A 12034-nucleotide genomic window follows, 5' to 3' on the forward strand; every position below is an offset into this window, starting at 1 on the left:
TGTGCTGCAACATTTTCATTGATTTTTGAACTAGAATTTGTTACAGTTTGCATGTTAAGTCTGAAACCATACCGACATTAGAAGCTGGGTCATACTGTGAATCATGAGAAAGTGTGTCCATTATCTCACTCATTACAGTGTGCTTCTCTGTTTTAACCCTTTTGTGTTGAGAAAGATTTAAAATTGGAACAGTCTTCAGGTTGAAGCAAGCAGTAGCACAATCCAAAATAACACAAGTAATATTAAACTTCTGCAAAAATCTTCAAGATAAAAAAGATGAAACAGAACAATTCAAAGTTTATTTTCACACAGACAAGTGGTTTTGTTCCCCAGTGGAAACTTCATCAGATAAAAATTCAACAAATCAATGATGTTTATCGTGTTACACTGCTGCAGTCATCACACTTGGGTTATCTGCCGTCAGGCGGTCCCGCAGTCAGCCTGAGTTCCAAAGTCTTGGTCCGGCTTCGGTTGCAGTTGCTTCTTCCCTGACGTCAGTGCGACAGGGGTATAAAAGAGGCAGCCGACGCCATTTTCTTCAGTCTTTCTTGCCGCGAGGTGCCCGAAGCAGAAGCAGTTCGCAAGTGCCTGTCGGCCGACTCCTGAGATTTTCAAATCGAATTTCAGACCGAAGTCTTCAATAAAGCTAAGTACCCCGTTGGGGAACCTTTTCTTGCCTCAGACCGATGTCAGAAAAAGTTAATAATTGCATTTCTTGTGGGAAGGAAATACCTCATGAGGATTTTCATTCTTATTGTATCCCTTGCCTAGGCCCAGACCACGACGTCACAGGTTGTCAGTTTTGTGCTAGGTTTAACAAACGAACTATTAAACGTCGGTTTGATTTCGCCTGACATTATTTTGGTAGAAAATTTAATTATACCATGCCGTCGGAGCAACCGAATACCGGGATGCATAAAAAGCACAAAGATAAGGACAGGCAGCCGAGACCCAAACCAGACACCGAGGCCTCTGCTAGGCCAGTTGCCGGTTCTCCGGTTTTTAGTGAGGTGCCTACACAGCCCCTGACGACCGCTGATTTAGAACCCCAGGCTGCATCCGACTCCCAAGCGGAGATTGCTGGGTCTCCAGAACCTTTATCTTTAGCCCCTTCCGACTCCATGACTGAAGGGGATTCCGGTGCAGTTGAAAGGCCATCAGTTGCTGAAGGTGTCTTCAGACCGACTACACTTACTATTAAATCCTATGCAAAGCTGAAAACTCTTTTAAAAGTAAGGAAGCCTGTACAGCAGTCTCCAGCACAAGGCCCCATGCCTAAGAAACAGATGCTTAAGATGGCTGAAGACTTAATTACCCTAATCAGGGGTTCCCATCCCCCACCTGACAAAAGGCCTAGACAGGAGGAGGACTACGCTTCCTCTGACCAGGTTTCCATTTCCTCAGATTCTTCTGAGGAACAGGAATACTCTTTTCCCCCTTACGAAGACTCGGATGTTGAAGAGTCTATTCCTTCAGCATCTCCCCCAGAAGACTACTCTTTTGGGGAAACTTTACATACCATGAGGGAACATTTCCACTGGGAAGGCCAGGATTACTCTGATTCTAAGAAAAGGCTCCGAGAGTTCCTCTTACTACCCCAGCACAGACCCCTTGCTATTCCACCTGTGTTAGACATTGTGGATGATGTTTATTCAGAATCTAGCCATAACCCAGATTCATTACCTCCTGCACCAGCCAAACCAGCCCGATACTACAGAGTCCCTGACTCACATAAATTCCTATATAAAAGTCCTGTTGCTGACCCAGAAACCATTTCCCAGGGTCCCAAAGGGGTTAAAGCCTCTATTGCTAAACATCCTGTACCTTCTGAAAGGCATTCTAGAGTACTAGACAGATGGGGAAAGAAAGTATATACCTCAGCTACTCTAGCTATGAGGGCCTTAAATTGCCAGTTTCACATACTGAAATATCAACAATATTTGATGTCTCAATTAAAACAAAAAATGAGCACACATACAGAGCAGCCTGATTACAAGGAAATGCAAGATTTGTTGCATGCAGCAGAACAAGTGGGAAAACATAACTTTGCAATGGGGATTTGATTCATTGGAAGCTTCTTGTAGAGCAGCTGTAACAGGGTCTGTCATTTGTAGGCATGCTTGGCTAAATACCTGATCATGTTAAAGCAAAGTTATTGGATGCACCTTTACAGCAGGATGTTTTATTTGGTGTGAAAGCAGAAGAGGTTTTAAAGAAAATGGAGGATAAGGCAAAATCTATGCAGACGGTCAAGGATTTTTTACAGGTTCAACCCCCCTCCTTTCAGCAGAAATTGCCCAACCAAAAACTGGTCCTTTCCAACATCTGACAGACCACAGAGGGGCAAATACAGACGCCCAAGGGGCAGAGGTCAGCCACAAGGCTCTTACAAGCCACGACAATGGGATGCCACAACCCAGAAAGGAGGAGAAGAAGACAGGTCTCAAACTATCAGAAGACAATCACAATGACTTACCCCTCAGACTGCCAAGCAAATCACTCTTGGCCAGCTCCCTTGGGAGGAAAACTTGCACTTTTTGCAGACAATTGGCACATCATCACAAAAGACAAATGAGTCCTAAATATTGTATCTCGAGGATACAGGTTCCACTTTCACACTTTACCAAGGATAAAAGAAATGCCAAACCTGCCACCAAATCAATGGACAGAGGCTCAAAGACAAATTACAGCACTCATGGACATGAGAGCCATTCAACAGGTTCCTACACAGGAGCAAGGACAAGGATTTTACTCAAGACTCTTTCTGGTTCCCCGAAAGGACAAAGCCTGGAGACCCATTCTGGACCTTTCAATTCTAAACACATACCTGGAAGTACCCAAATTCAAGATGCTCACACTACAGCAACTTCTTCCCATGCTGGACAAGAAGGCTTGGCTAGTAACGTTGGACCTCAAGGAGGCATACCTGCATGTCCCTGTCAGACAAAATTGCAGAAGATACCTCCGATTTATTGCAGGTACAACTCATTACCAATTCTCTGCACTGCCCTTTGGCTTATCTACTGCACTCAGGGTCTTCACAAAATGCCTGGCACCAGTAATTGCATACTGCAGACAAAGAGGAATTCAAATATATCCATACCTGGACGACTGCCTTATTCAAGCAGAAAGCAAGGACATTCTTTTAAAACATCTGGCGTTTGTAAAAAACCTACTAAGTTGCCTAGGGTACACAGTAAATGAAAAGAAGTCAAAACTAGTGCCCTCACAAGACATAATATTCCTGGGTGCCAGCTTAAATACAACGGCCCAGATGGTTTATCTCACACCAGACAAGCAAGGAAAACTGACTCAATACTTCAAAATGATGGCAACAAAGACCCAACTCCCTGCAAGAAAAATTCTGCAGGCCTTAGGATTCATGGCATCTTGCATACTACTAATACCATATGCCAAACTGTATATGAGGAAATTACAATGGTACCTGAAAAGCGTATGGACTCAACACAGCCACAGCTTGTAAACAATAATACCACTTATTCCCTGCCTTCAACAGGAGTTTCTGTGGTGGGCTCAGGCATGTCACCTCAACAAAGGTTAGCCTTTCACCTTAACCACAGCCAGGCAAACAATAACAACAGATGCATTGGATTACGCCTGGGGAACACATATGGCAGGACAGTGTATTCGGAGCAAATGGTCTGCAGATCAAATGCATCTCCACATCAATCAAAAAGAGATGCTAGCTGTACAAAATTCCCTAACAGCTTTCAAGGACCTCCTACATCCAGGACAACTTCTAATAAAGACGGACAACACCACAGTGATGTGGTACATAAACAAGGGGGCACACATTCCTACCCCCTATGCAGACAAGCAATGATCTTGTGGAACACAGCACTGACCTACCAAGTTCAACTACAAGCACAATTCCTGCCAGGAAAGAAAAATACATTGGCAGACGAGCTAAGCAGAAATATCATGGATCCTCACGAGTGGAAACTAGACTCACATGTATTCACAATGATAACTAAAAAAATGGGGGAGCCCAGACATAGATCTGTTTGCCTCCCCCCAAAACTACCAACTATGAAAGTTTTGCACAAGGACATACCACACACTAGCTTGGAAAGTGGACGCCCTCTCATTCAGTTGGAAAACACTAACAGTTTATGCCTTTCCTCCACTGCCTCTTCTGGCAAAGGTGCTGCTAAAAGCCAGATTACAGAAGCCACAAATGATACTCATTGCTCCAGACTGGCCACACCAACACTGGTATCCAATATTAAGGAACATAGCTCAAGGCCCACCATGGATTTTACCTCAAATTCCTCACCTGCTGACTCAGCAAAACAATCAGATTCTACACAGCCAGCTCAAGACTTTAAATCTGGCTGCATGGCAGATTATCTAAACAACCAGTCAACACTTCTCTCTACAGCTGTTATGGATGTCATTCTGGAGGCCAGGAGACCCAGCACCAGGAAAACCTACTCAGACAAATGGAAAAGATTCTGCGCCTGGAACCAGGCTAAAGGCCAAAATACTCTTGTCCCAAATATTCCTCAGATTCTGCAATATTTAACTGAGATATTGCACAAAGGCCTTTCCTTTTCATCTGTAAATATCCACGCTTCGGCTATTTCAGCTCATTACAACACGGATCCTCCTATTTTTTCACATCCATTACTAAGACAGTACCTCAGAGGGGCTAAGAACATAAGACCACCCCGGAGAGCACCAACACCAACTTGGGACCTCAATTTTGTTTTGGAAAAACTTACACTACCGCCCTTCGAACCAGCTTTTTCAGCCGATTTGCAAATTTTATCATGGAAAACTGCCCTGCTGCTAGCAATAACTTCAGCACGAAGAGTCTCAGAGCTACAGGCCCTAATGGCAGTGGAGCCTTTCATCATTTTTCATCAAGACAGAGTCTCTTTGCGAACTAACCCTTCCTTTATGCCAAAGGTAGTATCCAGTGTGGCTCTAAACCAAACCATTCATTTACCCACCTTTTATCCAAACCGGGAAAGGCTCCTACACTCTTTGGACATTCACAGGCAATTACGTTTCTACTTGGATAAAACAAAGGCATTCAGAAAATCTGATCAGCTCTTTGTATCCTATGCTGCAGGATCTCAAGGAAAGCTTATCTCAAAACAGACCATTTCAAAATGGATAGGACATTGTATCCGTTTCTGCTACACACACCATGGGAAACCTGTACCTGGTAACATTAGGCCTCATTACACCAGGGCTACAGCAGCATCAGCAGCCTTCCTCAGAGGGGTACCAACAAAGGATATTTTGGAAGCTGCAACTTGGAGTTCAGTCCACACCTTCACCAAGCACTACCACTTACCTCTATACTCAAAAACCAGAGCTGGCTTTGCTACTGCAGTTTTGCAGGGCCTACTAACTTCTCCAAACCCTGTTTAGTACCAACCGCCCAGCCTTAGCATTGGGATTCAACCCAAGTGTGATGACTGCAGCAGTGTAACACGATGAACATAGTACAGTTTTGTACCTACCATAAATGTAGATGTTCGAGTGTTCACACTGCTGCAGTCCAGGTTGCCCTCCCACCATCCCCTCTTCTTGCCTGTTTTTTATCTATATCTCCCTTGTTATACAATCTCTATGATGTATTTCTATATGGTGTATTTGCTTACAGCTGTAGCTATTGTTTTCTGCTTATGTAATTTACTTAGGATTATGTATTGCCTTCCTATTTGGGGGCACCTGACATCTGGGGCAAGAAAAACTGAAGAAAATGGCATCTGCTGCCTCTTTTATACCCCTGTCGCACTGACGTCAGGGAAGAAGCGACCGCAACTGACGCCGGACCAAGACTTTGGAATTCAGGCCGACTACGGGGACCGCCTGACGGCAGATAACCCAAGTGTGATGACTGCAGCAGTGTGAACACTCGAACATCTACATTTATGGTAGGTACAAAACTGTACTTTTCTTTTATACTAAACCCCCCCTTGACATCATTCCAAAACCACATCTCCAGTTTCAGGTATTGTCACCTGTACACACGTTTTCTCCAATGGATGAGATCTCGAGTTTTTTTAACTGTATTAATGAGACTGTATCTGTTTTGAAATGCACCCATTCTGTGGGGGTGGATGAAATTTCATTTTTAGATGTACATCATTTTAAAGATTGAATAAACAAGAGATATTTAGAAAGGAGACATACTCACTTTGCTCCTTTTTTCTAGCGCGAACCCTTTTAACAAAAACGAGCAGTTGTAAAGGGAGAATGTGTAAGGGTGGCTAGGATGATATCTGCAATGGATTTGTTTCTAAATTAATGTGATAATTTGAAAAGTATGTTTTTTAAGACTAGGTTATCCTGTTTATATAATGAATGAAGTGATGCTGGAGGTGTTTTTGCTCCCATTATTAGAGAGACTTTGTTGAATAATGTGATAAGATCTGAGGTGTATTTAACACATATAACAAGTGTTAGTTGTATGTTGTTTGAGATGGAATAGAGGGGTGTAGAGATAGTGAACCTCCAAAACCATGGCAATGTTTACCACCTCATTTCTCACTACATTTTGTGTAAACAGTAAGCAGATTTCTGATGTACTTATGAAAAGCTGACAAGTTTTGAAAATGGATAAGGACATTAGGGACATTGTGGGGAACAGACCCATGGTGTTGTATAGAAAAGGAGTAAGTTTGAGAGACGGGATAGAGAGACAAGTAAAAGAAAGAGCAAGTGAGTGTATGAAAAAAATGTGGATTTTGCCCACAGTGTCCATATGTACTTGAAACTGATGTAGTTATAGTAAATGGCCATGAAATGAAGTTAGATGGGAAATATTCTTGTATGACACAAAGAGTAGTATACTGTGCTCTGTGTTGCCATTGCCTATGTTTTTATGTTGGAAAGACAGATAGGAAAATTAGAGTACATATATAGGTTCATAGGTTCATATTAGGCTATCTGCCCTAGGGCATTTACAAGCCTAGCCAGAGTGTGTTTGGCTTTCGCCACCCATTTTAAAATGAATTTTGCTATGCCCTTTTTCAAGGTTAGTATACTGTGCATCTGTCTAACAGTGACACAGAAGTGATACCAGGAGTAAATCTACGATCTCCCATCCACTCATCAAGATTCCGCTTGAAGAGAGTCAATGAGGGACTCTGCCTAACCTGGACTGGGATTTTATTCCAGAGTGAAGGGAGCCTCTGGTTTATGAATCTGTCCCTCCAGCATGTCCTATTTATTTCAGTGCTGAGGTTCAAGTCTCTCGAGCGCGTAGCTCGATGGGATTTGGATTTTCTGAGGTGCAGCATGTCCATTAATTCCAGGTTGGACATGGCTTTATACGTCAGGCACAGATTGTCTCTGAGCAGGCGGTATGCCACTGAGTAGAGCTGGAGTTTCTTTAACCGGGCAGCATATGGCATCTGTTTGAGCCCTTTGATCCTCTTGGTGAGGTACTTTTGGGGTCTTTCCAGTTGCTGCAGGTGTCTGGTAAGGTACATCCCAAAAGGGGCATTATACTCTATTATGGGCCTGATGAGGGATGAGTAAAGAGGCACTATGACCTCCCCTGATCTAGATGTGAATCCCTTCATGATTAGGTGGGCTATATAAAATGATTTTCTAACCACTTTGACCACGTGGTTGTCAAATGGAGAGATTGCTATCAACTTGGGTCCCCAGGTCCCTAATTACTTCTTCCGTACTTAATGGATTACCATCTATGTGGTAATTTGTGGGCACTTTGTTTTTGCCGAAGGGGATGACTATACACAACATCTAAAAGAAATTAAACTGAAAAAAAGAGACAAATGCTCTGGCTAAGCATTGTATGAGCAACGATACACATAGTTTCAATTTTTTTGTTCTGGAATCTCTAGTTTTTAAATGAAAGGAAGGGATCCTGGACCTTATTGTTAGAAAAATGTAGGGTTATATGGCAATTACATTTGAATGCTATGTGTTGGCCAGGGCTAAATGAACAGGTGTCTTTTAGTAGCATTTTAAAGCTGAAACCAATGCAAAGGTAGAAAGAATTGCATACGTCGAAGGTTCTGTAGTGTAGTGGTAATTACATCTGCCTAACATGCAGAAAGTCCTGGGTTTCATTCTCAGTTTTTAAGAACACTGATTTTTCTTGAATTCTACACACTGAATTATATACATAGTTTTATGGAAAGATATGCGTGTGTGTAAATATATATATATATATATATATATATATATATGTATGTTTCTGTACATATTTATATGCATATTTAACATTTTTTATGTATGTTTATAAGTTGTAGGATGGAATATTTGTTAATAGTTTTTTAAGAATGAAACTGGAGGTGTGGTTTTGGAATGATGTCAAGGCGGTGTTTTAGTATAAAAGAAACATTGATTTTGGATTGTGCTACTGCTTGTTTCAAACTGAGGACCGTTCCATTTGTGAACTAGGGTTGCCACCCCTCTGTTTTATTTCTGGACTATCCGGAAATCAAACTGATTCTCCGGTAGTCCGGAAAACACTGTACAAACTCTGGTATTCTGTTTCAAAAAGGAAACAGACTATCGAAGTTTGTAAATTGGCTGATTTACTATGCTTTTTTTTACAGAAAAGCATAGTAAATCTGACGAAAGCAGGCAGCAGGAATGGAAAAAGTGGGCATTTCCTGTCAGGTGATGTCACAGTAATGCCACAAAATGGGTGGGGTGTGGACAGGGAGGGTGGGTGAGGTTACTGGTGATGCGAGGGGTGTGGCTTTACTCCGGTTTCAGCCACGATGAAAGGTGGCAACCCTATTGTGAACAGGTGTTTTGTTCTTCTGGTTTGCCTTCAGTGTCTAGAAAGATTTAAAATTCCTGAACTATTAACATTGAAATTTAAATGAACATTTCTAGCACACAGTTTTTTAGACTGCTTTTACCTAATTTTTAACTTTAAACCACACATTTATTGGTGCCTTTACTGTATAAGAACTGTTTGACATATTTATACAGTTTACATTTACTGATGTATTTAAACTTTTTTGAGATCTACTGTTTGATTTTGCTGGAAAATGCATTGTAATAAAAATGAAAGCTCACATAAGGAAAGTTGAAGTTGGTTTACAAGGTGACCAGGCATCTCACAGCTTTTTTAAACTCTCTCTTGTAAGGATTCTCTTGGCTATGTGACATCACACTGGAAACTTGAAAGTCTGTTGTCTGCTTTGGATTTGGTGAAGTTTTCCGATTTGTTGCAGTTAACTGGATAATGTCCTTTACACTGGTACTTGTCCTTTACACTGGTACCTTGGAGAGTCTGAAGTTCTTTGAGACTTTATTGTATATATTTTGATGTAATGTTCTGAAAGAACAGTGCTGCTCTGTATAATACAAGGGATGGACAACTTTAGATTTGCAAAGTTTCTGTGGGGTTTTGGGACTTTAACTGAATGTGTCCCCCCCTCCCCATCAATGGTGGCTTGCCATTATAAAAATTGATAGGACTGTAGAATACTTTATTGAACTGGAAATTACTGGAAGAAATGGAAATGGAGCTGGAATGAATGCCTTTATTTTTTAATTACTCAGAACTGTGTTGAACAAGTGCCAGTCTCTCTTGTATGTGCCAAATCTTTTTGTACATGTAACTTTCAGAATAAAAGTCTACATACACTGTAGTTAGGTTAAGAATGTTTTATTATGTACAGTGTAAGTAGATGCCAGTAATATCCTTATCAAATCTTACTGTCTCCAGTAACAGTGCTGATAAACTGAAATAGACTGAATTATAATGTTCATAGCTTCTGCACTCATTGTACTGTCCATAAATTCTGTACTCAGAATGTCAAATCTTACTGTCTCCAGTAACAGTGCTGATAAACTGAAATAGAGTGAATTGTAATGTCTGTAGTTTCTACATTCATTATACTCATAATTATTTCTTTTCTACTGAGTAATATAATTAATATTCTGGCATGCTGGATATTTGATCTGACTTCTGCACTTATTCTCGAGTGACAGTACCAAACGTCTGTGAACTGCACTGCAGTGACTTTCTGCTTAACAGTTTGAACTAACTAACCAACTCACTTTTGTACTTGAAATATGTCTCCTAATAATACCAAATCCTTCTAAGTTTTTACACACTTCTTTAACTTTGGTTCCCAATTTCTATTTAATGTACTGCACATTCTTTTAGCACATTTTATTCTTGTCAGTATTCTTGACTGAAGGTTACTGGAACATTCCTGTCTGTTATATCTGCATGCAAAATGTAAACTGAAGATATACATCTGCTTTAATATGGCTGCACTTTTAGGCCTTTAAAGGAAACTTAATCTTACAGTATGCATATATAAAATTGAGAGAATAACAAAAGAGAAATCTGCAGGAGTTAAAAATGTAAAACAGTTATTCAAACTGTTAAAGCTACAAAAATGGCTTGAGTATAGCCCAGAAAAGACTAGTGGGGTGATAATAGTAAAAACATAATATATTGAAACTTGGCATTTATGGATATGGGGGAGATTCAGAATATGTTTATATGTCATCTAATCTGTAGCCACATGTTTAATTTCCCCATATCAGTAATGTTGAAGTTGAACTCGCATAATCACAGTGAAGAAACCAGTATAATCAACTGTATGTAGTGATATCAAAATAAGTGCATGTCACAGTGCAGCAGAGCAGTTAGTATGCACAGTGCAGTTACAGCAGCTGCACAAATGGTGTAAAACAAAATGTAGTATAAATACCCATTCAGTATAGTACCTTTTCCCACATAATCTTATTACTTAGCCTCTTACAGCTGAAATGTTGCCCAGTGTATTTACAGTGCCGGGGGTATGGCTGTTTAACTCTGAAGTTATGTTTTTTGTAGGCTTCATTTGGTGCTTGCCAGATGCTCGTGGAGGTTACTGATTATAACAGGGTTCTTAAAAATTGTTCATTATGTGTTTTTCAGGTTCTGGTGCAACCTCAGATCATTAAAACAGATTCCCTTGTCCTGACAACTCTGAAGCCCGATACTGGTTCTGTTGTAGCTGCTGTCCAGAACCCAAGTATCACAACAATTACATCGCCGATTCAGACAACTGCACTTCAGGTAAGATCTTGTATAATTACACTGCTGACATTTGAGTTTTACTTCAACCTTTGTTGTGCTTTGTTGGAGTAGAATGGACACTGAAAACCATTTTAATTTGATACCCATGAATCTCAGATTTTATGTAGCAGCTACACCTGTACATCCTCTTTCTTGCCATGCTTGCAGGTAATTAGAGAAAGCGTTCTCTACCTGCTTGCCAAACTTTTTTCCCTTGTGGGTAGCAGAAACATATTAGTCTATAAACAATTCTGGCTGATGTAATTGACAGCATTTATTTTAACTGTAGCTGCATGATTTGATTAATTTAACTGGACAATTAATTTCACTTACTATTGAAGTATGGTATTTCTTCAGTGACTTTAACATGCCACAAAGACTCTGTGGAAGCTTAAGTTCATCATATAAGTTATGTTTGCAAACCCCGAATAAAGTAGGCATACATTTTTTCCCTCCTGATGTGCTAGTGATTACAGGTGGCTGTATGGATGTTGTAATTGTTGGTGCCAGAGCTCATTTTTGATTTTCCAGTAGACCTTCGAAAGTGCTAGACTTTCTGTACTCTGTTCATGTTGCAGGGAAATGATGTTTATTTTCTAATACAGCTCTCCCTAGTGTAACATTTAGAGAGAGCACTCATGCCATACTTCCAGACTGCAGTTGTGGAATTTTCTTTTCTCTACACATTGTATTATGTTGTTTTAATGTTTTGTGCTTTGTGTATGCCACAGTACAGACTTCTGACAACGTTTTCATAGTATCAGCATAACCACTGCTGACATCATGAGGGCACAAACCAGGACATAATGGAGTCAGATTTAGCAGCTGTCTTTGTCACAGAATTGTATGATTTACTTGTCTTTTATGTTCACTGTTTCCTGCAGAAAAGTGTTATTTTATTGTATTCTATTGCAACACTGTTGAGTTTAAAAAGAAATGAAGTTAATTAAGCTCATTGTTGTGTCAGATATGAACAACCTGTCAAAC

The 12034-nt window shown here is 40.5% G+C and overlaps 1 protein-coding gene across 1 annotated transcript in view; it reads left to right on the forward strand.

The window, feature by feature from the left end:
• Positions 1-12034, forward strand: part of SREBF2 (sterol regulatory element binding transcription factor 2) — an 895155-nt gene that overhangs the window by 213205 nt on the left and 669916 nt on the right. The window contains exon 4 of the mRNA XM_044068232.1: positions 10907-11047. Within this exon, the coding sequence (XP_043924167.1) occupies positions 10907-11047 (141 nt within the window). The remainder of the gene's footprint in view (positions 1-10906; positions 11048-12034) is intronic.

This window comes from Protopterus annectens, chromosome 1.part0 (assembly GCF_019279795.1).
Source record: "Protopterus annectens isolate FY-2018-M chromosome 1.part0, PAN1.0, whole genome shotgun sequence".
Classification (NCBI taxonomy): Eukaryota; Metazoa; Chordata; order Ceratodontiformes; family Protopteridae; genus Protopterus; species Protopterus annectens.